The sequence below is a fragment of the Indicator indicator genome, chromosome 22 (genome assembly GCF_027791375.1).
Source record: "Indicator indicator isolate 239-I01 chromosome 22, UM_Iind_1.1, whole genome shotgun sequence".
In the NCBI taxonomy this organism is placed as follows: domain Eukaryota; kingdom Metazoa; phylum Chordata; class Aves; order Piciformes; family Indicatoridae; genus Indicator; species Indicator indicator.
The window spans coordinates 3975175-4001568 of NC_072031.1; the positions used below are offsets into that span (position 1 = coordinate 3975175).

Genomic DNA, 26394 nt, shown 5'->3' on the forward strand with positions numbered 1-26394 from the left:
ATTTGGTACTTATTTAAACTGAAGATTTTAAAACTCTTAAGGAATTTAACTTAATCAGCCCAATAGTATGTTACTTGGAATAAGAATATATGGAAGTCATGCCTAACTTGTTTCCTAGGTGTTTTTCTTCCTAATAACTTCAGATATGGCAGAAACCAGAGGTAGATTTGGATAATATTTTAGCCTAGAGTTTTTACCCTGGTTCTAACCCATTTGACTTTTGCGAAAGCAGAATTTATTCACAGCTTGTTCTCTAATCTTACATCAGAGTCTTCATGTTTTAAACCTATCCCTGCTGCAGAGGATGTGTTTTGTGCTTAAGGTTTTGGTACTCTTCCGATTCAGCAATGACCGTGCTGGGCCCACTTACAGGACTACACTCCACCTTGGCCAGGAGACAAAGATCCACCTATACCAATCCTTCTCTAATGGGATAAATATGCTGCTGATTGGAAAACTGTGCTTAATGAATGCTTGTAAGAATTATGCTGTTGTGTCATTTGATCAAGACATTATTTGTTGTTGGAAATGTTATTTCAAAGGCTTAATCAAATGAGGAAATATCTCTGCTTTTGCAGGCCAAAGTCTCATAGTGGTGTTTTGGGTTTTTTCACTTCATCTTTTTGATGCTGAGTTAATTATTTATTTTTTTATTTTGCCAAAACAGTTGAGATTTTGCTCAGACCTCCTTCAAACATCTCCAGATGCAGATATGAATCTCTTTAAGGAGATCCTGCCCCAAATAAACAAGATTCTTTCAACTGCTACAGCTTCTGATGACCATGCATTGCTTAACCTCATGCTGAAAGAAGACGTGATATCCAAGGAGTACCATCAAGCTTTGCTCCATGAGGAACACGGAGAGGATCTTGCAAGGAAGATATCTCTGACATTTGTGGGAAAATGGGATCTCTGCTTGAACACTTTGGTTCCCCTCTGTTGTTTAAACCTCTATGGCAGTAAGCCTCAAAACATGACAGGCAACAAGCCAACAGGAAGCAAGTACATTTCTGGTAAATCAGCTGGTTTTTTTCTTTTTTGCTTTGTTAAAGATTTACTTTTGTTTATTGCATTTTGAGATTGCATTGTGGCATAGTGCAAAGTACATCAGTGGAGAGCAGATAGACAAGAGAAGAGAGTGGAATATAGTGCAGGAGCAGCTAAAAAGAAATCCACCTATTCAGGGTAGCTACTGGATACCCATTTTCATAGCCAGGCCATAGTGAAAGTTGTTCTGTACCACCTTTTGCAGGATCAGAAATTCAAAGTACATTAAAGAGATCATGCTAAAGGCAGTTCTCAGTTGACATACCAGCCATTGATAGTCTGAGTAGCATTTGTTCATGGCACCTGCTGGGAACTCATGTAGGGAAATCTCTTTTTGAATCATATTTGAGGGGAACACTATCCGTTTTAAATTCTAGTTGTCTACAAGCAACAAAATTGCACTGTCTACCAATGACCGCTGCAGGTTTAAGGAGGAGAAGTATTTCATGACTTATAAGGTTGGGGTTTTAGGTTTTTAGTGGGCAGCAGGAGAGATAAAAATGTAGACATCTTATAATTCTGAGGCAGTAAAGTAATTTTTTAGTCTGAGCTACTAAAGGATGAATATGTTGGAAAACAAGGATAACTCTAGGACAATCCAAATGTTGCCCGTCCTATGTAAAATGACAGAATCCCATCTTAAATTATAGCATTCAGAATGACTTTCACAAAACAGCCACTGGAAAAGGGGAGTAGCAGAATACTTATTAGAGTAGTGGGACAGTCATGTAAAACTGATGGAAGATCTTTGGGCTGCAGTGTAGTGAGGAGTATAAATTGTTTCCCCTCCTGAAATACAGTACTGGACATCACTTCTCAAGGCATGGATGACAGTAGAAGAGGAAATGCTTGGGGGATATTTAAGATAGTTCATGAGAGGTCAAAATACTGACCCAGAAGATTTTAGCTCTATTATTACACACAATCCAATTAAGGCCAAGAATTAATATTTTAAAGGTACAATATCATAGCACATGGCCTAGTGTCACTTATGTTGGGAGTGTATATATAGTCTGGTTTCCACTTTTAATTAAGTCCCTGAAGTGCTTGAAAAGATACATGTTCCTTCTCATTTTTATAATATATATTTATAATGATAGCACCTAGCATTTCCATTCAAAGATCTTGATCCTGTCATGTCTGGCTCTCTATCTCAATCACAAGGCCTGCATTCATTTCAAACATGACAGAGGGAAGCTGAAGTGCATTAGAAGAAGCATTAGTCTTTATGCATCACATGTTCAACCACTGTCATTGATTTCTAGACTTTGTAGTAGAGATGGACTTTGGGGAAAAAATGGGTAAAAAATTGGTTTTGAAGACATTAATTCACCAGGAAATTGTTCAAACTGTATAGGAGGCTTCAGCTTCCTTTGAAGCAAATTATTTTCTGACTTTCTTTCTGAATTTTTTTCATTTTTTTCAGTCATATATTCAATCATTGTTTCACTCTGAAGAAGCTTTCCAAAGAAAACTCATGTCACAAACAGATCAATAGAAGCAGGCTTCCTAATAACACCTTCAGTCTTGCTACTATTGTACCACAGAACAGATCTTTACAATTTCTGGACAAAAATGTCCCAGATTTCCCCCTCTTGCAAAGTGGACTGTTGATAGTAGTTTTGCAGTGCTTCCAGTATGCATCAACATGTTCTGTTCCCTCCTTTTGCAGTAGGGCAGTATATCAGCAAACATTGAAGCAAAGAAGCTGATGGTCACCTGAGAAGCTTAGGCAGTTCTCAGCTGTATCATCACCTCTTGCTTTCCAGTCTCTTTTTCTCCTCTGTCTCTCAGACCATCTTTATAGATTAGTTCACTAGATGAACCAGGACTCTGATTTCCTTCAACAGATCCTTTATGCTGTTTCTAAGCAGCTCTGTGTTGTTCAACAAGTGGACAACCAGTCTTTGCTGCAGTTATGAACTAGAATCATAGTAAACAGCTGAACTCTTTTGTTCCCCAAACTTCAGTTCTTGAAATATATAGATCACCTCATGGGATTACAGCCTTAGAAGCTGGTAAAGAAACCTGCCTGCAGAGCTGGTAAAGGAGCTCGTAATTTCTGGTGTTGTGCTGCACATCAGAGTAGGACTAGCAAATAATCCTGTTAAATTTTGTAGGGATTTCTCATGCAGTGATTGCATTATTGTCTTCTGTCAAAATAGGCACTAAAATACAGAACCTGTATTTATGCAGCCTTTCATTATTTTCTGTTCTGAATGCTGTTATACCGAGATACTGCTGATCAAAAACTTGCCTTACTGAAGCAGTGAGTCCTGCATATTGTTGACTTAATCAAATCCCACTTCCTTCCTTTTCCCTTCAGATTCTGGTGTAAGTTTTGTTATAAACTATAGCCAATGGAATAGTGCTACAAGAAATGTTTGCTCACTTGAGGATATAATTAATTTCTAATTTGTGTAGGTTTGTTCATAATTAAAAAATAGAAAAATAGGCAAATAAGCTTGCAGAGCCACACAGAAACAGCTATAGGCATCACAATAGAAAACTCATGAATGAAGCTGGTTTTCAAGAGGTTGTTTGTCTTACGCCTGGTAGGCTCTGGCAAGGCAAGCAATGATTAGATGAATAAACATTCTGTCAGATGCTGCTACAAGCAAACCCTGACCACCACGTGTAATCTAGGCAAGATTTATGAGCTCCTGTTTCATAGAACGTCCTACCTATAATTCTGGACCAATGGCAGGAGACACTTGCACAAGATACCCAACTAATTTTGTACTGGTAGAGGCTGTCTGTGAACATGTGAAAGAAATAGTTTCACTTCTGTTACACCAAATGGAGCTGCAAGGTAAGTGTCCGCATGCTGCTTGCTTTCTTCTTACTGATGGATTGTTTAACAGCATGAGTTTGGGAGAGAGTTGAACTAGACTTTTGGGAAACACTGGAAATTGTTCCTGCCAGCTGTCATCCAGTTTTGGTTTCCAGTGGAATAAAACAATCTGCTCCTGACTAGTGACAAAGGCAAGCTCTTCTGAGGAGTGACAAGTGACCGGTAAAGGTAGCAGTGCTTATTGTGCAGGGGTTGCTAGGAGGGAGGTTATTCTTAATTTTTCACTTTGGAATTCCCCTTGAGCCTTTAATTTTTCTGCATTGACTGATCTGATTCATTTCCTCCTTTCTGTGTCACTTTCTATAAGCTCTGGGCTGTGGTAGCAGCTCTCCTCGTATTCTGATACTGAATCCAGAGTGGAAGAACAGGAACTGTTCCGTTTCCTAAGGTCAGTCTTTCCTCAACTCTTGAATGCATTGCTTTTGTCATGGTAAATTCATCTTACCTTACCTTCTGTACATGTTGATAACTACAATGTTTTAGTACCTGGACATGTATTGATTGAAATATTAGTAGGATGACATCTGAATGCAAATGAAATTTTGGAGGATCTTTAGTGATTTTGTTTGTGGCTAGCCCTGTTCCTTGCACAAAGGGTTGCTGTGGCTTTTTTCAGACTTCGTTGAGAACATACTTGTTTTTTGTATAAATTTTGCTCCTATAGAAAGTGAAACTTAGAATCATTGTAACAAACTGGCTTATTCATAGCTCTGGCAAGACAGCCTAGAGTTTTATTTTCCCATTTAGAAGGGCTGAGATTCTGTCTTGAAGAATGTCTGTTTGTGCAAATATACTTTTTTCTGCCAAAAAGACTTATAGGTAAGGTGTATGCTTTGCTGCTCTATTTCATCTTCCTGCTGGGACAGGAGAGCTGGGCACACAAGGTGATACTTGGTTTGAAAAGGCAAATTCTGCTCACACATCACAACTCTGACACCTGCAGGACAGTACATTATTAGTCTGCCGGAGTTTGGCTGTCTCCAGCCCAAGGCTAGTAACATTTCTCCTATCTGTTGTATTGGTCATTATACAACTATCTTCATTGAAAGGCAGAAGCTCTTTTTACCTGATGTTTATGCTTCTAACTTCTTCAAACTCATCTCGAAGAAAGATGAAGGAGAATATGGCAGGTCTTCCCAGCATTATCTTTGTTCTTCCTTTTTAGATTATAAAGCCCTTGGAAAGTAACTCACCACTCCATTGTCAAGATAAAGACTGTTGGCAAAAGTAGTGCCTTTTGTTAAACTGAGCAATACAACAGGAAAAGTTGAACCAGCTTTCAGATGCAGAAGCCTTTCAGGGATCTGAAATAGAAACTAAAACCTTCAAAGCTAAATATAAATAGGGCATCATTACTTGCAGTTTACAAATAATCAGGCCACCTTTGACAGGAAAATCTGGTACAGGTGAAGCAGAGAAATTGTTAATGATAGATCTGGGGAGTGGAAAGAGAGACAGGTGACTGTAGCATAGAGGGGACTTCATCCCTCCTTACTGCTGGCTTGCCCACCTCCCAGAGAACATTGCCTTGAAACACTGCCTGTGACAAAAGCCAGGAAACACATCCATGCCTTCTGTGTTTTTATTGTTCACAGTAACCTAATGCTTGTGGGGCACAGAGGAGAGAGGACTTTCTAAAGTTGTTTTAAAAGGCTTTCAAATTGTGGCTGCTGATATTGAAGTTTTAGGTCAAAGTACCAGCATTTCACTGGACTCTCTTAGAGTTTGACATAACCTGGGTTCAGGCAGCTTGGTCACTCAAATTCATGTGCAGCACTTAATGAGGTCTTGCAAGAAAATAATATTTCTTCAACAATCTTTTTGTTTATTTTTTCAGCCTCCTTTTTTCACGGAAGTGCTACTCTTTTATTTTTCTGTAGACTAAGGCTACAGCTGTAATGTTATGTCATCCTCTGGTTAAGAAATGTGTGATTCGCATGGCACTACTCAACTTCCTAAACTGGTATAAAAATTAAATTGTGAGCGGGTTTTCCTCTGTTCCTGAAATGACTTTATGTATTTTCATTTTCTTAACTTCCATACTCACATGGGAGATTATTTTATTACCTGTCAGTAGAGATGTCAGCAATTTTGGGAAGGCAAGCTCCTAACAAATCTCTTCACATACATCCACCTTAGTTTTTGGAGTAAATGATACATTACTGTCTGTATAATCCTTCTCCATTCTCTTAGATACCATTTGATTTTTAGTTAGTAGCTGACTCCATTGCCTGGAGTCTTTAACATGCTGATACTTCAAAATATAAGACATATTAAAACAAATTACTGGGGCTAAACAATAAATCACAACCACCTCCCTCATCATTAGAAATCTAAAATGCCCTATCTAACTCATAAGTCTTGTATGTGATTTAAGTGGACCACCTACTCCTTCATTAACTGTATTCTCTGTTCTGGTACAGTGATGTTCACTACTTCAGGAAGCTTCAGGCCTTTATCTTTCAGGGTTGTGTGGCGTTTGTTTTTCTCCTGCTTGGAGCTGACTCTGGTGTTCACAGCCCTCACAGAAATTATTATGGAATGGTTTAGTCCTCTGATGTGAAATGTGCCAAGAATTCATTTTTGGCAGCATTGTATGAGACCTCAAAGGGAATGGATTATCAACACACTAAGTTAAAATCATGTATGGAGCGACAGAGAAAGTGCTGAGCAGTATAGTTTATTCATCTGTGGTCTCTGACAAGGGACAGTTGGGAAGCTGTGAGTAAAAAGGGGAAGCCCTGGGAAAGGAATTGCTGTTGTAAACAAGCTTGGTAGTGTCTGGTTTCATTTTCTATGCTTCAGCTGCAACACACAGTAAAAGACTTACTGTCCCTGAGGTGTAATTCACCTTGCCTCTGGCTCTTTTGGTGTAGAAATTTTCATCTTTCAAAATCCCCCTTCCTTCTGGTACCCTTGGACAGAGTGCTGCCCATAGAGGCACCATGATTTTAATGCAGCGAAGTACAGGTGCTATTAAGAACTTGTTGCTTCAGCTACAGAAAGAAATCACAGCATCCCTAATGCAGTGTAGCCAATAGAAAGACAGCTTTGTGTCAAAACCAAAGTAATGAAGCAGAAAGGGGGTAAGGTGAGGACCATTCAGACTGGTGAGACAAAGATGACAAGTAATCAAGTTTATAATTCTTTAAAGAGTGGCAATCTTCATTCCTCCCAAGACAGAATGCCAAATTTGTCTCACTGATGTGCTCCTGGGTTATAGCACCTTTTGTGTTCTTATTTTCAGCTCTCTATCTGGACTTAGCACCGACAAGACTTTCTCTTGGTTGCTTCCCAACTTTCTGACCATTGTAGCTGAAAACATTTTGCATTACTTATGTATTTATCCACAGGGAAATGCTATTGAAAGAAAGGTTTAAAATCACAAAAGTTCTTATGTCTATGCCTTAATTAAAGATTATTATTCCCATGAACATTAGGTAGGCCTATTTAATCTCTTTCTGTAGTGCTTGCCCTTTTCTTTGTCTGCTGTCATCAAGCAGTTTACCAATCATTGAACTTGGAGAGATGCATTTGTCTGTCTTCTATTCACTTTCTGGCTAATGCCCAATTATTTCTTTGTCTCAGCCCCCCCAAACTATTCACTCAGAGGTAATATTTCAACAGTGTTATTCAAGCAACCTGGCATTCTGATAGGCCCAACTTTGTTTAGATTTTATGTTAGTTCAAGAAAGGACAGGACAAATTAAAATGTTGCAGCAAACTGAAAATGTAATCTGGTGTGTTTATAACCTCGTCCCTGGTTCTCATGCAGGTTTGTCAACTTCTGCTTTCCATTTATAGCATGGCAGGCAATAACATCAAATTTTTGTAATCTTGGTAATGTAATGAGGCCACAGAACATGAAAAAGGAGAACTGCCTGAGGGTAGGTTATTTCTGCTTGTGGGACCTCTATGTATCCACCTGTAGATTCTGGTGTCTTCTGCAGCAGAACACAGAGAGGTCCATTTTCAACATGATCTGAGGGACAATCGCACAGAGGGATAAGAGGAATTTGTATTAGTCTATAGCAAAGCAGCACATGGTGGTGTGTGACTAGGGCTACTCTGCCTTCTTTCATTAGAGTTGAAGGGTTAGCTCTGTTTCTCTTTTTTTTGTGTTGCAGGTGGATTTCATGGCATAGCAGGTTGCTCCACATTTGCCCAACTTATGAAAGCAGACCTGCAGCCAGCAACACCAATGGCATTCTGCTAAAGGCAGAATATTTCAGAGCTGTATTATAGCTATGCTTCAGTGCAAAATAAGGTGCCTGATGCCAAGCGGAAACTTCATGGTCATGGTCCGTGGACACTTACTGTCACAGGATATGATCTGGAAATTTTGGTGGTTGTTCATTTCATGCTGGCATCTCAGTATTATGATGGAATAAATTACTTGGATCACCAGAGCAGGTGACATGCATATCAGTGATCTGTAAACACTGACAGCCAATATTTGATTTTGAAATAGTTTGATAAAGATGATAAACGACCAACAGGTAATGTTATTCAACTACCTGTGAAATATCCAGGAGGGATGTTTGAGCTTATTCTAGTGCTTGCTGCAGTAACTGGAAGGAAATAGAAGGGATTTTAAATGACAACAAATGTAGCTGCAGCAGCAATCTAAGGAATTGTTGTAGAAACATGAGTGACTGGAGCAGATAACACCTTAGATTGGCCAGATTTCTCTGGATACTGTATAGCATTCTGCTTGTAAGGCTATGGCAATTCCCAGCTCGTGAGTGGGTACAACACACGAGTTCTGAGGGGAAAAGAAAATGAATTAAAAAACAATTGTGACAGATTCTGAAATGCTAGGGAGTGCTCTGTTACCAGAAACTAATTTCCAAGGTGACCAATGCTATTCTGTACATGGGCAACCATACGGTTTGGGAAAGAACCATAAATTAAGTGTTCTAGCTTTCAGTGTTCCCTCTGCTACTGAGGGTGTCTTGCCTAGTGTCATCTCTAGGGCTTAGGAACTGGGTGCAGCATCCCAACCTGAAGCTGCTTCCCCTGAGAAGAAATTGTCCTGACATTAAAGAATGGGATTCTCCTTTCATGTTCTTCACTGCAGTCTTCCCATTTCCCTGATACCCACTGGATCTGTGCTTGCATCATTTATATCCTGATAAAGACAGGAGTTGTGACATTCAATACTTGGCACATTTGGTCCAGGCAGTCACACTGCAATATCGCACTCTCCTGGTTGGAGAAATAAATAACTAAGACTCATTGCAATCTGTATCCAGATCTGTAAGTTTAAGTAACTCAGAGTTATAACTCAGCAGTGCAAGACTTGGAAAGCTACACTAGCTCCACAACCTTAAGATTTCAATGTCTTGTCAGCAGAAATCCACAGTGCAGGACTTACAGTTTTGTTTGACAAAAGCTGTGGTTTTGTCATATCTGACTGTTGTGCAGTTTGATTTCAGACAGCAAGAGACAAATCATGAATTCTGCATCTGTGTCTGAAAGTGGCTATCTTGATTTGCTGCACAGTGATATTGATCCATTGCATCTGTATACTCTCTTTGATCCTAAGTCATCTGGAAATGAAGAAGGTGACTTCTCTGCAGGTTAGTAAAAACACTGCATCCTGAAGAATAAGAAGTACAGTAGTACAGATGAGTCCAGGCCATGGGTGTAGGCCTGGGTGTCATAGAACAGATTCTGGAACTGATTCCTTAACTATCAGAGATGAAGTCTCAGAGTGTTGCAAAAGGAAAGTGTTGATTTCTGACTGACTAGAAATTACTGAGAGTTCTGTTCCAGCCCTACTTAGTCAACATAAAATGAAAAGCCAAAGCCTTATGCTGAAGTACAAATATGCCTTTTCTGCATGTCCTACTATCTGTGGGTTTTACTCCTTGGTTATGGCATTCATTGAGCCAGTGTCTACTTCTTTTTAATTCTAGACCCTGAAGTTGATGCCAGCAACTGTGATCAGTTCAACAATATGGATTTCCTGTGTACAATGGAAAATGGTGAAAATGAGGATGAATTGTATCTCTGTTCCAACGCCATAGAAGCTTATGCTAGAATAGGTATAAAAGCAATTTTTGGTTTTCAAATCTTTATTTTCCAATGACTTACTATTACTAATCCTATTTTCAGCCTAAAGCAGTGACATACACTCAAATGGTCTCACTCATGGTAGATCTTGCAAGGGCACCTAAACCTGCGCATTGTGGGGAAACAGATGAACAGTAGCTTGTGGTTGTTGGGGGAAAATCTCTCTATTAATGGCTCCTTCTGCTTAATGCTTCCTGTCTCCACTTCTCCTTTCTCATGTTCTTTGTTTCCTGAACAACGACTTATAAGAAAAATGTAACTCTTCAATTTCTCTTAATCTGCAGAATTCTGTTAATGAGGGTAAGCTTACAAGAGTTTTACTGCAGAATTTACTGTGTCATTTACTGTGTTCCTGTTCTTTTTTTTTTTTTCTCTTTCCTTTCTTGGTAGCTGAACTAGCAGAATATGTGCTCAAAGATCAACAGGAGAAGCAGGCGGAAGATGCTTTTGGTAAGATTTATGTGACAAAGATTAATTTTCTCCATGACAGTGTTCTGGCTCACACCTGTGTTGTACTTCATCCCTACAGTTTGAAGCCCAGGAGGGTTTCTATACATCTAATATCCTCTTCTTTCCCCCTGGGAGTTATTTCCCTGGATTTTCTTGGCAAGCTCTGAGGATTTTCTGTATTTTTGTAGGCCTTTCTCAAAGATGGCATTTTTATCTCTGACCAATTTGCTGATCATGTCACCATGGCCATAGTGTATGTACAGCTTCACTGTCTAGTGCAGTATATGCCCACAATTAGCATCTGACTGTTTCTGAGCACAACACAGATAATATACATAAGTTCAATGAACCTGACTCACCCAGGGGACTCAGTGTGCAGTTCATGCTCACGTATTTCTGCCCAGGATGCACAGAGCTGCCTGAGGAAGTATATTACATTTTACTTCTCTCCCTGAATGGTATAATACACATGTAGTAAATCATTTGTTCAGTGCTTGACCAGAGATAACTGCTTGGCTTTTGACAAAAAGTAGTTCTTTTAGAGGTGGCACAAATGCAGATGTTCATATTTCAGAACATGAATACATTAATATGTGGTTGTTTTGAAATCTGTAGAATCAGAAAGCCTCACAGAATATCTGTATATTCTGGTTTATGTTTAAGTGAAGGAATTTGGAATAACTTATCAAAGATCAGTCCTTCCCTAGTACAACCCTAGGACAATTCTGACTAGATGAAGATCACATGACTTTTCAAATGCTTTTTACTGCTCCCTGCTGTGTTTAGAATTTGGGGTGTTTGGCACCTAAAGGCAAAATTTATGTTGGCTTTAGAGGAAGCAAGATACAGTATTAGTACTTAAGTATTTGCCAGTAGAAGAATGGTATGGATAGCTTCACAATTCCTACAAAATACAGCATCTGTTTAGAACCCTTTACTCTGTCTCTTAAAGGACCTAATGCTTTTTGTACATAAAATAAATTTACTAGTTCTGAGATCACACTGTGATACAGCTGTGAGGTTTTATCCTTTGCTTATCACTAGAGTATTGAGATATGTTTTATTAGCCACTGAATTTATTCAGTAGATTAATATTTTGCAGTGCTAAAACTAACACAGGGTGGCAGAATCTGCATTCTGAGCACCATGGGCTTTCTAAATTGTTATCAGTCTGGGTATGTGCAATGCTACAGGCTTGGGGAAAGTGGCTGGAAAGCTGCCCAGTAGAGAAAGACCTGGGGATGTTGATCAACAGCCATCTGAACATGAGCCAGCAGTGTGCTCAAGTGGCCAAGAAGGCCAACAGCATCCTGGCCTGCATCAGGAATAGTGTGGCCAGCAGGAGTAGGAAAGTAATCATGCCCCTGTATTCAGCACCGGTGGGGCTGCACTTCAAATACCGTGTTCAGTTTTGGAGCATGTCCAGAGAAGGATAACAAAGCTTGCAAAGGGTCTGGAGAACAAGTCTTATGAGAAGCAGCTGCAGGAGCTGTGACTGTTTTGTCTGGAGAAGAAAAGGCTGAGGGGGAACCTCATTGCTCTCTACAACTACCTGAAAGGAGGTTGGAATGAGGTAGATGTTAGTCTCTTCTCCCTAGTGTCAAGTGATCAGATGAGAGGAAATGGCCTGAAATTGTGCCCAGGTAGGCTTAGACTGGGTATTAGGAAAAATTTCTTTACTGAAAGAGTGGAACAGGCTGCCCTGTGGGATGGTGGAGTCACCAGCCCTGGAGGTGTTCAAAAACCACGTAGGCATAGCACATTGGGACGTGACTTAATGGCCACGGTATTGTTAGGTCAGCAGTTGGACTTGATGATGTTAGAGGTCTTTTCCAACTGAAATAATTCTGACTCTGTGATTATCACCTGATTTGGGTTTTATCTTTTATTTGGAGTATATTTCATCTTTGCTGCCTGTTGGTGTGTTTCTCTTGCTTTTACCACTTTCTGTAATCTCTCTAGGAGAGCAAAGGTTGACATTTGGCAATATTTCATGTTTTTAGCAGGAAATCTTATTTCGGATGAAGTGGCTGCTGAAAACACTGAGAAATTTACTGACATAAAGATGCAAAACTGTCGCAAACGAAGTAAGTGAAAAACAGTGAGAGTTTAAAAGGCCATAGTTTGATTTCCAAGTTTGCATGATGGTAGTTTGGTTTTAATACATGCTCAGTGCATCTCTCATGCAGCTCCTCACTAATAAAACCACATATGCTTCCTCTGACTTTGCTCATCCTGTGTGGGCTAGAAGTAAAAACGTCTCCTCCAAGCACATTCTTTACAGTTCGCAGAATCTGTTGTCCTGTAACAGGACATTAAACATGTTTATATTTCCTCCCTTTTTTTAAACATCTGTGTAACAGTGTTAGTTTTTTTCAGTATAGCTGTAGCTTAGCAAGCATTAACTGAAGAACAACAGCAAAAATCTTTGATTACTGGCATAAGAATCTGCAGCCTAACTGAGAGTTCATGATCAGAGTAAAATAATATGAGGCTCTTCACATTCATACTTCATACTGTGGACCCATACAGTTCTGAAATAGCTGAATTGAAACTGATAACACCCTCTTCAAATTAAAGTTAAAATAAGTTACCGCAGTGGAAACTTAAAATTACCAAATGATCCATTTTTATCTCTTGCTATCCTTTCTTTCTTTCATCCATCTTAGCCTCTGCAGAGAGTTGCTCTGGTGCTTCAGAACCCAAATACAAGAAAATTGGTAAGTTATTGGCTGAACAGGAGAATATTATTGAACGTATACTATCTCATGCTCCAAAGTCTCATCCTCTCTTAAGCGCTGTAGCTCTACCTTCTAGAGAAAGTTTGCTCTCCTAGATCTGTTGATACAGCATCATTGTGCATTTGCATGTTTGCACTTCCATTAGATTCACTGTAGAATCCTATTCTTACACACCTTTGACTAATTCATGATGCAACAAATTCACGTCCTCTCAGAAGCAGCTATTGAATTACATGTCCTAGGACTGTTCTTTTGGGAAACCCTCTTAACACAGGCTGGTTATCCTTACAAACACCGTATTGTCCAAGTAAAGAGTCAGGTTCCTCAGTTAATTGTACTTGGGCCTGTCTAATCACAGAATTGTCAGGGTTGGAAGGGACCTCAAAGATCATCCAGTTCCAGCCCCCCTGCATGAGCAGGGACACCTCAGACACACAGTCACAAAACTGTCAGGGTTGGAAGGGATCTCAAAGATCATCCAAATGATCTTGTGCAATGTTAAGGTAACAAACCATGCTTGGGAAACTTCGTACAGCCAACGTAGGATCTTGTTGTGTCCTATCTGTCAGTCATCTATATGTAAGATTGTTTACATCTAAACACATCTGAAGGTTTCTATGAAGAATATAGGCCGGGAAAGATGAAAAAAAAGGGGAAAAGTGGCTTACTACAGAATTTCATAAATACATTTTAGATTTTGAGACCTGGGTAAATTTCAGAAAGTTATTGTGAATTGTTCTTGCTTTTGAAAAATCAAAACACAACTAATCAGAATCAAGTGGTTTATGATATCTCTTGAGAGCTCTTCTTTGACCTCCTTAACTTCTTGCAATGAAATAACTTTTTCCTTTTTTTTTTACTTTCTTTTTTTCCAAGTGGACATCCCTGCAGTATCTACAGGAAATGGCAGTTTCTTAGCTATGCCTCTCAACAGCCACGCATCTAGCTCCACCTCACTGAGTAGCCAGCACATGTCTTTTTTTGTTCCTGCTACTAATGCACTGGAAAGAAGTTTTGCATTTCCTGGTATGTATGGTACAGCTGCAGGTGTGCACCTGTACACAGATTGATTTACACGAAGGGGAAACTCCTTATAAATCTGATCACTGACCATGAACAATGGTGGGAAGAACAAGTGTGGCAGCTCTTTCAATCAAGTACTTTAAAGGGTGGCACTCACTAAAAGAAGGAAAAATATTCAAGGGAAATTAAACTTGCATTTCCCCTATTGAAACAGAATGAGTCTTTCATTTAATTGCTGAAGTGCAGGTTAATAAATAGGAGAACAGAAGTATTTACTATATGATATAAATAATTACTTGTGTTAAGAGTAGGAAGTCACAAAATTTTCATTAATAAACTTTGATTTACTTCCAACTTCTTTTAATTCCAGAGATTTGTAAAGGACTGCAGGATAATTGTATTTGGAATAGTAGAGCAAAAGCTAGGTTGGAATTTTGTTCACAAAAACTGAGCCCATCCAAGTGATGGGCTGTGTAGTTACCTTGACTTGATCATGTTGGGTAGCAGAAGGTTCTTATGGTACACTAGCAAGGCACAATTCAACACTTTTCACTGTTAAATTTATGCTGGAAAAGAATCAAGAAGCAATAGGTAAGTTAGAAGTTCAGAAGCATCTGATGCTAGCTGAAACAGCACAAATTAACAGAAGAAATTCAGTCACACCTACAGAAACTCAGAGTTATGGCTGATTAAATTGCAAGCAATGCATCAACAAAAATATTTCCCAGCATGGATTCAGAGGGAGGATGCTTGCTAGGTGCTTGTACATCAGTGTGATGTACAATTTGGGGGAAAATACGTAGTGCAAAGGATGGCAAAATTAATTCAGACACATAATATCCACACATTTTCTCTCTTCTGGATCTCTGTTCCTTACTTCACAGATTTTGCCTTAAGCTCTTTTCCTTGTGTTAGTATAATTTCTCTTTAGGCTATTGTAAGCTAGTAGTCAATAAAATCTAGGTAATTCCTTGTGTTTCACATTCATTGTACCTTTTAAGAGCTTTTGTTTAATGGATTCTGTGGACCTCCCGTGATCCTACCAATTCTGGTTCATAAACTCTCTGCTGGGGATATTTGCCCAGAAGCTGCCAGAAAGGAGAAGAAGCTTTTAAATATCTTTTTTCTATCTTAGAAACCTTTAGAAAGAGGAGCCTTTAAAAAAAGAAGAGTAATTATTCTGCTCTCATTTCAGGATCTTCAGCACCTTTGATTCCAGAGTGTCTACTTGTCAGCATGAGCCAAGAGAATACAGGCTTTGCAGATCCTCCTCAGCAGATACTGAACTTTGTTCTTGGAAATGGCACATCTGATGTTATAATATATCCAGGTAGAAGCAATAATCTTTTATACACATAAATAGGCAGAAAGTACTGGAAAATCAAAGCTGTCCACAAAGTAATAAGTGCCCTCATTTCAGTCACTGACAGCTATGATATGCTGAAAAATGTAATTTCTTTCTTGCCAGTGCTGACTTCCATGGAAACACGGATATCCCCAGGTTTCCCAGTTAGTTTATGTGGTAAGTAAAAAATTTGGTTTTTATACATACAGTACTTTGGATTGGGAGAGGGAGCGTACTTCTCCCCTCCAGGCTTTACTCATATTTACTGAGGAAGAAAAAAAATTAATGGCATTTCCTTCTTTACACTGATCACTGGCTGCTTTGTCTAGCCCCAAGAGCAGATAAGATGCTGTAGAGCTCCAGGTTCAGCTACATATTTGCAGCCAGATGTAAATATCTTTGCTATTTAATTCTGGAAGAAGCCTTCTTGTCCAGATAAAATAATAAAAAAGCTTAGCCTGCTTGAGCACCATCAGAAGTGGAAGTTGTGCTAGTACTGGCGTGGCTTGAGCATCTTAAATCTCCAGTGCTGGAAGCTGAATTGCAGTCAGCTCACATGCAAGGCCCCCAAACCAAAACAATGACAACTTATTTAAATAAACAATACAGAAGCCTATTATACAGAATAGCTGGTAAAGGAATCAGAGCCTTGCTCCCACCTGTGGTAGCAAACTTTCCTGAGACACATTTCTTTCAGCACTCAGAGAGGTTTTAGAAGAGGGATTTTGATTGCAGTGGGTCTTTCAATAGTTTGCCGTGTCCTTGTACATTGGCAATTACAGCGGCCTGCAGTTTAGTACCGATGGTTTGTTGCCCTCTGCTGGCTAAGACCACCCGAAACAGCAACATTTTAAAGTGGGAATTAATAATAGGCAAATACCCCTGTGCTTGGGGAAGTATTTTTAACTGTATTTGTTCAGTATTTGTAACTGAAGTATTCGTATTTCATTTATACAAATGTACAATACCAATAATTCCAGCTGATTTACAGCAGCACAACATGTCTGAGTATGTCACAAGCCTCAGAATTCCAAATGCAGCAGAAAAATAGCACATAAACTGCCAAGCCACTCTCCTTTCCCTTTAAAAACATCATTAACACCTGATTGATCTGACCAATGCTGCTTCGCATCTTAATGCCTCATTGCAGCTTTTCTTGGGTTTCCAGCTGGTTGTTTTTGTTTAATAAAATAATTAGCAAACCAAAACCAGACCCTTGCCTGAAAACAGGCATGTCTCCTGTTTATTTAACACCTTCAGTTGATTTTTCTTCTACAAGGAGAACTAAATATTAAAGGTGTTCTGTCAATGGAAAAACAACTTGCTTACTAGAAGCCTGTGGGAGCTTCCCTGCTAGAAGCAGCTCTGCACTCTAACCATTCCATTTGTTGCTGGCATGCAGAGTAGGAATTGATTTCCAGATCTCTGAAATTTGAAGATTTATATTTTTTTAAACCACATTCTACATCAAGGTAAACCAAATCTTATGGTAATAGTTATATTTGTGCAAATCTTGGGAGATTAACTTGGTTCTTTCAGGTTTTTTCCACCTCATGGTTGTTGCTACCATGAGACTTGATGAGGCTGGGGGTGTTACAGACTGTCAATTTAAATTCTGTCCTGTGCCTGCAAAGCTTTTCCTAATCAAAGTTTTGTGAAAACTAATTGTCATTAGCAGTCTACAGAAGTGTGCTTTCTCTGAAAAATTCCCAGTTTCTTTATGTGTGGCAGACACTGCTCCTCTGACCAAGGGCAGAAGTCTTTAGTAGTTTGAAAAGAGACAAAATAAAAGAAAATTGGACAATGGCCATAGTTTGTCAGGAAGAGTAAAGGTTAAATTCTGTTACCAGTAAACACGTCTCTGTGACTTTCATCCTTAATGCTTGGGTACAAGGTGTAGAATAACAAAAGGAAGCTATTAGTTTTGATGACATAAAGAAGTGCAAAATGTGAATTTATGCAAACCAGTGACATTTGAGAAGAACAGTGCATGTCACCTTGTTATGATAGGCTGCTTCATGCAGCAGTCATCTTGCCTGGTGTCATTCTGCCTGCAACAGTGCGAGTCAGCTGAATTCTACTTGTGTGAGGATATTTTCCCTTTTCCTTGTAAAATAAAAAATAATGACTCTTTCTATGGATGATACATAATATATGTTGCAATGAACCTGAAAATGTCCATTAGACTTGTTAAAAGTAGGGAATCCAAATCAGTGATTATCTAGGTGCCTTCCTCACGTATATTGTTTTATTTCTTCAGGTTTAGAAACATTCAAAGAAGTCAGAGTTCCTGTAATTTCTCCTGAAGTACCTTTCAAAAGACCAGGTGAGTTCAGATCTCTTAAACTTAAAACTTCTAGTATCTTTTGGCTATTTTTTCTGTTTCTTCCCATATAGAAAAGCTACTTGTAGGAATTGTCATTCAAAATTTGTGAATCTTCTCCAAGTGTCTGAGCACAATTCCTGTTTTTAAGATGTTAGAATTCTCTACATTTAGATGTAGGTGTCATATCTACGTAGGGCACTGTACTTAGCTGTTTTGATCATGTGCATAGATCTTTCCACAGTGTTCAGTTCATAGGTCTGAAAGTGGCTGTTGTGCCTGCACTCCTACTTACAGTTGCATGGGATAAACCCAGACCTACATGCATTATGGGAACTGATGTGTTTTGACCATACTACAATTATGTACAATCATGATGATTTCATCATGAGACAATGTTGTAATTGGTGGACTAATTTCTTCAGTGTGTGCTTTTCATTTCCCTAGAGCCAGTGGAATCTTTCTGTACATCACTTATGGATTACTTCCGAGATGTGTGCAAATCTGTGGCCATGGAGCGTGAAGTAACTCTTGATCACCTGTTTATTGATGGAACACTTGTTCAAAGCCAAACTGAAACCAAGACTGGGAAGAATAGTGTAAAAGCAATGGAAAGGGAGATGGTGACTTGCAGTTTGCAAGGGAAGGAAAGGGCAGTCCTTAAAAGAAGCCAACTATTTCAAACTCCGGGAGGTAAAGATTTAGACACTAAAGTAGTTGTGGTGCTGGGAAAAGCAGGAATGGGCAAAAGCATTCTTGTTCAGAAGATCTGCCAGGACTGGTCCAATGGAGAGTTTTCTCAATTTAAATTTGTGTTTTGGTTTGACTGCAAGCAATTAAGCTTGCCTGAGAAGCGATACAGCCTGAAGGATCTGCTTCTTGAGTATTTTGTAAAACCCCAAGAGGGAAGCAAAGAGATCTTTGAGTATATATTGGAAAATCCTGCTAAAGTCCTTCTGATTTTTGATGGCTTTGAAGAGTTGCATGATCATGAGACTTTTCCTCGTTGCTCAGCCAGCCAGCCTGAAAAAGACTTCTGCAGTATAAGGGAGCTGCTTTCAGGACTCATCCAAAAAAAGATACTCCGTGGTTGTACTTTATTACTTACAGCAAGACCAAAAGACAAAGGGTACCAGTATGTGTCCAAAGTGGATAAGACTATTGAAATAGTGGGATTTTCCCCTCAGCAGAGAGAATTGTTCATAACCAAATACTTCCAAGGCTTGCCCTACAGCAGGAATGCACTGAAATTAATAAAAGAGTCTGAGTATTTGTTCAGTCATTGTCACTGGCCTGTTATGTGTAGATTTGTTTGTTTTCTCTGTGAGACACTACTTGAAACGGGAGACAAAAGCCTTCCTTCAACACTTACTACAGTCTTCCTGAAGTTTGTTCAGCAGAAGATCACGCCTAGGCAAGCAGATGTTACAGCTGTGCAAAATCAAGAGAGTCTCGCTGCACTAGCCCATATAGCCTGGTGTCTGGGAGAAAAGCACCAAAGTACCATGAAAAGTGATCTTCTTCCTTCTAAGGAAGTTAGAGAGTTTGCTCTGAAATATGGATTTTTCCTGCCATTTACTTTCCCACAACATTCCAATAGTGGAGAAGAGGAATTTGGGAGCATATTCTCTGATTTTGTCATTCAAAATTTCTTGGTTGCGCTTCACCTTATGTTAGCAGAAGACATCAAAGATAAAAGTCTAACAAAGTACCTTTCTTTTCCATCCAAGAAGAAAAAAACTCTTAACTGGTTAGATCTAATGCCTCGATTTTTGGCTGGGTTGTTGTTCCTCCAGGATGACCCCTACTTCTGCTCCTTTTCAAAGAAGGATATAAAACATTCAACCAAGAAGCAGAAAACGCTCTTGAAGTATATTAGAAGGCTGCAGATAAACAGGCTCTGTCCAGAGAGGTTACTTGAGCTTTTACACTGTGTTTATGAAACTCAAAGCAATTATCTTTTGCAGCATGTGGCCTTATGTCTTAAGCCAGAGATGTCTTTTCTGGGTGTAGTTCTTACCCCACCTGATGTCCACGTACTGCACTCTATTTTAAAAAGATCAAGTAAAGAGTTTTCCTTGGATTTGCGAAACAGCAGCATTGACATGCAAGGGCTAAAAGACTTGGTTGGCCTAAAGAATGTGGCATCGTTCAGGTTGGTCATTTTTTGTAGATAGTAGTGCCATTCATAGGACTGTATGTGGCTGACACTTACATGCAACAACAGCAGTCATAGCTGTTGATTTTTGTGTGTTTTGTCACTTCACAGGGCCTCCCTCAGCGATACAGTCAGGCTGTGGAACTCTTTAAATCAGACAAAAGACTATGAAACGCTGAGAGCGTCAACAGAGAAATTTGTTCTTGATCCCTTTAAGGCAAAGACAATGAAGGACATCAGTGACCTTTCAGAACTTGTGGAGATGCAGGAGACAATGATCAACTGGTAGGCTCATTTATGATCAAAAGTCCTCTTAATATGATGGAGTCCTCTGCCTGTCCAAGGGAAAATTAACTAAGGCAGTAAAGCTCTTGTATTGTCTCAGGATGTTCTCCTACCCTGACATGTGGTGCTTGTCATGGCAGGGAGGAGCAATGACAGCACCATGCAGAGTATTTATCAAAACTGCCAATAAAAAAAGCCACCTGGGTTCTTTTTCTCATCATCTTTTTCAATCTCTGACTATGCTAGCTTTCAGTTGCTTTCAGTTACAGAACTTAGGCTAGTTGATTTTTTCCCTCCCTGTGGCACCTGGGCCACAAAGAAGGTCTTGTTTTACACCTGTCACAAATGACCTGAGTTAGTCTTTTAGCTCAGGAGGGAAAAGCTTGTGTTATGTGATCTATAAACCCAGTGTTTCATGCCTGCCCATGATATGGCTAGGGGACTGGTTGCAATTAAAGGCATGCATATATATTTTGATTGTTTTTTAAAAATAAAAATGGTCATTTCCTTTTCAACATGGGCAGAGGATTTTGATTAAAATATAAATAAAGTAAGTTTCATATTTGACAGAAAAAAATTATTTAGAATAATGTCTTTTTAAGTTTTAGTGGAAAAAGAGCAAAGAACTGCACTATGAAAGGCAATTATCAGACTGAAATTAATGAAGAAAGGTTGGAGCAGAAGTTATTCTGAATTTTCCTGGTTCCTTCGTTAATGCAGCAGTGGTTTATTTCCTACAAACATTTATTAAGAAATTATTTTTAAAGAAGTGTTTTCTTGCTAAAATATTCATCATACTCTGGTTTTACTGTGATTTATTTAGTGTGCAAGACGCATCTGGTTGCAGCAGCAGCTATGAAATTCCTGCTATCAAAAACCTCAGAAAACTCGAGTTTGCGTAAGTGATGGAGCTCTCTGCTGATTGATGTGTGATTGCATTTAAGACTGAGAAAAGGTGGATATTGGCTACAGGCATTGAACCAATGTATAATTAGGTTTTGGGAAAGTGTTAAGCAAACCCTATTTATTGCTGTTTTGCTTTCCTCAACCAGAGTTATCACGTTATGGCCAAAACTCCAAAAAACAGTTCTGGCTCCTGCAGTGACAGATCAACATGGTTAAATTTTGTTTGATTTTACTCCAATTTAACTCCTTATTACCAGGTGTAGATCCTATACCACGTGTTATAAAATATTTTGATTGTGATCCAGCTCTCTGGGAAATATTTTTTCCCCACAAACTCTAAGGAGCTTCCAAGGCTGCTTCAAATATCCTGCCATAGCCTGTGAATTAGTTTGGGCAGTGCAATGGAAAACTCTCATCAGGTTCTTCATTTTTTCCTATTCTCCACACCTGGCCCAGTATAGAACTTTCAAATTCCTAAATTTTGCTGTTTCTGAGCATGTGAAAAAAAAATGTTGCATGTCTCTATTTGTTTTCTTCCAGGTTGGGTCCAGTATGTGGCCTTCAAGGATTCCTAAAACTCGTGGAAATTCTTGCAGCATTTCCATCACTTCAGCATTTAGAGTGAGTAATACTGAAGATTAACTTTGTTAATGACGTTCCTCAGCAGACCTTGATGATGCAGGAAGCTTATTTACCCAATAAACATTTTATTTGCCAGCAAACTGATTGTTTTGCTGAACAAACTGAACAATAAAAACATTCAGAGAATGTAACAGCAGACTAAAAGCTAGCACTCTTCATCCTCCCTGAAGACACTTGGTAGTGGTTTGTTTGATACCCCTTCAGTCACTTCTCATGTGTTCCTCAGCAGTTAAAAGCTTGTGGAAAAGGTTTAGAGTACAACTAGGTGCTCCCCCTTCCTGCTAGGGCACTGACCAACACTGCCTGTGGATTATTTCATTCAAGCTCCATAGCATGCCTGAGCCTCAGGCTCCTTTGTGGTGAGATTTATGAGTAACTCACAGTTGTGTCTGTCCCAGGAGAGAACAGGCGCCCTCCTGAACCAGAAGCCGTGTTAAGTTTAGGGGTTATCACCAGTATTTGTGCCAGTGCTGTGCACCTTCTGGTGCCAATGAACACCTTGAACTTCTGGTAGAACTTACAAGAGATTGAGTTTTGTGGATTTGATTAATATCAAAGATATAAAAAAACCATGTTCAGCCAGTATCTGGTTTTGTGCTGTCCACCTATTTTCACAGTCTTTGTCCCTTCCTTTATGAGAAGCAGTATTAGAAACAGAGTTTTAAGAACTCCACTTACTATTAATGCTCTTGTATCCATGACAAACCAGCTGTCTCTGAATTTTAAGCTTCTTTACACCAGAAACAATTGTAGCAACAATAGCCAATATTGTGACATCACCTCTGTGGGAAGATTACTGGATTTGAGAGGGCCTTTGGCTTCACTGGCTATTTGTATGTATAGTACCTGGCCTTTCTGATTATATCTGGGGAAAACAATAAAGCTCTAAAATTGGAAAGAGACCAGCATTATCTGTCAGATTAGAAAGAGACCCAGTACCTAAAATTATGACTGTCTAAACCCCTTTCCATCTAGATACCTGAATGAGGAAAAAAATCTTTTTTCCTGTCTGGAGAAGGAGCCATTTAAGCAGGGATTTACAGCATCTGTTGGGATTTTGTCAGTTCTGCACAGGAAATCTCATTTCACCCTAGCTGGAACACAGCTATTTCATAACCATTTTAATAATCTTGCATATCAAAGAAAATGGGTCAAGCCATTCAATGAGTAGAAAAAAATAATTCTTAGGCTGTAAGTGCAGGAAGCTGAAATCTGCTTATTAGAGAAGATGTAACGTGTGATGCTTCTTGCTGATTGGGGCTACTGCAGAGAAGGAATTTCTTAAGACAGATGGAGTAGTCCCTAAGGTGCATAAACTGCAAACATTTAAAGGAAAGCTAATTCTGTCCTTGTTGTCACCCAGCCTTGATGCTCTGAGTGAAAATGGCATAGGTGATGAGGGAGCAAAGAGTCTATCAGAAGTCTTTCCAACCCTGACATCACTGGAAACATTAAAGTAAGTGCAAGGTTAACAGTTCTGGAAAATTTTGAAAATAAATAGATTAAACCTAGAGCCTTAGGGGACTGTGTGTTAACAATCATGGGCATAACTAACCCATGGGCAAGGAGGATTAGTGAGTCTATGGACATACTTAATCAGTACATTCATGAGAGAAATGAGTTAATTTGTGGCAATGCCTTGTTTCCCCTGAGGGCCATAATTTGTCTTTCTCCCTGCATTTGGTCAGAACAGGCTGTCCAAATTATATAAAAACAGATATTGAAAATTAATTTTCCCCACACTGTAATAAATTAGAATAAATTTGCTCAACTAACAAAGCAATCTCACCGTAGCTTATCACAGAATAAGATAACAGATGTGGGAGCAGAGAAACTAGCTGCAGCTCTTCCTTCCTTGTCTTCATTAAAGACACTAAGGTGAGTAGTTGTATCTTCTTCAGTTGCTTTATACAGCACACTTTGCTGTCTCTGTCAGAAATTACATGGAACAGATATGTACACTGTGCAGCAGCCAAGTTGTGTACTTCATTCTTGCATAAAGCCTTTAGAGAAAAGAGAAGAGAAATGTATGACCCAGAGGAGACATGCAGAAGGATATCTCAGAAATAGAATGAGCACTGGAATGATTTTCAAATCCAATCCATAATACCCACTTCTGGATAATACCCTGCATAAATGTGCATCCAGCGGCAGGATCTACCGCAAGTTTAATGTGAAGCTTGCTAAGCACAGTGCTAAACCCTAAGCCAGCAACAAGGTAGTATGTGTTTGCTGATGTGGAACCAGTGGTACATCCTACTTCATTAAAATGTCTGAATGAAGTGTCTCAGGAAGAAATACAAGAAACCATGGTACGCAATTCAGGAATAATTTGCTCACCTGAAAATATTCTCATTAGTCATTAAGAATCTAGACCTATTTTTGCTGTAGATGTGCTAGCTGAAGAAGAGATTGTCTCACTTGATACAGAAAATACAAAACTGAGTTTTAAGCATTAACAGCATTGGAAGTTAAGATGTACTAACCATATCTGAAATTCCTTAATCTAATATATAATCCTTTTACTTTATCCATTATTTCATTGTGACTATACGGGTTTGGTTTTCTGCAGCTTATACAACAATAGCATTTGTGACTTTGGAGCAGAAAATCTTGCAAAAGTTCTCCCTGAGATGGCATCTTTAAGAGTGCTAGAGTGAGTATGAAATCTTCTGAAATGGCCCAGGAAAGTGTACTTGCTTGCATACTAAACCTTTAAATCTTCTCTGCTCAGGGTGAAGGAGACAGAAATCGAGGAAGAAAATTTCAGGGAAATTTCACAGGGAAAATGTGCTTATGCATAGCCCAGATAGTCAGCAGTCAGAAAGGGTTAAGGTTCACCATAGAAAATGAAAAATTAGTCTTAAGATGGGAGTATGAGGTTGTGGGGAGTTGGAGAAGGACCTCAGGTACAGAGAATAAGGACTCCCTCAGATGAACTAACTTAAGTTCCTGTTTGACCTTTTGAATGTATTTTGTTACAGATTTTTTTAACCAAGGATCTATTTGTTTTGTTGGTTTTTTTTTCTCTTTTCCCCCAAGTGCAAATAAGCTTGAATAGTATTTTTTTTATTTTGAATTAAATGCCACTACATGATGGGATCTGGATTAACAAAGTTGTTTTTTTTCCCTCAGTGTTCAGTATAACAAAATAACTGGTGTTGGAGCTCAGCAGCTGACTGATAGCCTACGAAAATGTCCCCATATAAAGAACTTGGTGTAAGTCTCTGCTGTATCCTCATTCTGCAAACTGGGTTAGAATTCATGCTAAAGCTGTGTTCTGTATTTGTCAGCTTTTTGAGAGGCACAAAAAAAGACACCACCAAAATACAAAAGCAGTCACAGCAATGTTAAAAATGTTGTCTCTAGTTTCAGTGGTGTTAATTCCCAATTGTCTCAGGCAAGCAATCTTGTTCTGCTGTAAGCAGAGTTTTCACTGAGCCTTCCTTCTATCCTCCCAGAGTACCTGACCTGCTCTGTGCTGCAGGACTTGTATTTGATAGACAATGAGCAGCCAACACTAGAGGTTAAATAGACTGAAGCTGCCAGGACACATTGAGGGGAAGGGAGTTTGATAGAAAGCTAAAGAACAGTTATGGAGACAGGACTGTAATGTGTACTATAACTAGTCAGCCAGGTTATAGAGGAGTGAACTGCTTTCCTGTAAATGAAATGCATTTTCATTTGTTCCAGAGCTCAAATAAAAATTATATTCAAAAGGGAAAGAAACTTAAAAAACAAACAAACAAAACCAACAAGCATACCAAACACTCCAAAAAAGCCTTGAAGCAAATGATGGTTCTTAAAATCTCTTTCCTTTTTGAATTTGCCCTTACAGGATGTGGAATCCCACCATTCCCTATGGCATGCTTGAACACCTTCAGCAGATGGATTCTAGGATCAGTGTGTAGATTCAGATGATCCCATAAAGGTAACATAAACTCTGGCTCCCTGAGACAAGATTTGTCTTTGTGGCAGCTGTTGATTCTGGTCTTGCAGACAACAGGCCATGAGATACATCAATACAAAGAGATGCTGCCCTAGAGCAGCACAGATCAATGTCACAAAAGGACCCCTTTCCCCTGCTGCTTTGCTTACCCCACCTCCCTGGCACCAGTACTAGCAGACTGCAAGAGCAGCATCAAGAAAAAACTTCTAGGATTCCTGCTTCAGCCCAGTTCAGTGACTGGCAGGTGACCTGCTCCCCTTCTCTTTTCTCTTGCAGAAAACGAAATAGCTCTGTATAATTCTCCTGTTTGATAGATGAGTTCTTACCCCTTAGAGGTTGTTTTGTGTTGATTTTTATAAGTCCTTTCACATTTCCTTTGCTTAATACCAATCCTCAGCAGCTGCTTGTCTCACTCTGACACCATGCCTGCACTGTATTCAGAGCAAACCATTGGTTCTACATTTCTTGTTCTCAGTCTGGTTTTTATGGTTTAGCTACTGGCAGCCACTTTTATTTCTCTGATTCTGCCTGCACAGTTTTAAGGATCCATGAAATAATTGCATCATTTGCAATTTGCTAACAGTTTGGTGATG

General features: G+C 39.2%; 1 protein-coding gene across 1 annotated transcript; it reads left to right on the top strand.

The window, feature by feature from the left end:
- The first annotated feature begins 9356 nt into the window (after positions 1–9356).
- CIITA (class II major histocompatibility complex transactivator) lies at positions 9357–25763 on the top strand. Its single transcript, XM_054391122.1, has 20 exons — positions 9357–9483; positions 9823–9951; positions 10370–10429; positions 12433–12516; positions 13099–13149; positions 14047–14196; positions 15389–15523; positions 15662–15715; positions 16519–16588; positions 17599–17603; positions 17799–17864; positions 18309–20016; positions 20131–20304; positions 21128–21202; positions 21751–21831; positions 23216–23308; positions 23647–23730; positions 24425–24508; positions 24988–25071; positions 25691–25763. Exons 1-20 carry the CDS (start codon positions 9357–9359, stop codon positions 25761–25763), a joined length of 3387 nt encoding a protein of 1128 aa, XP_054247097.1.
- Positions 25764–26394: the final 631 nt, after the last annotated feature.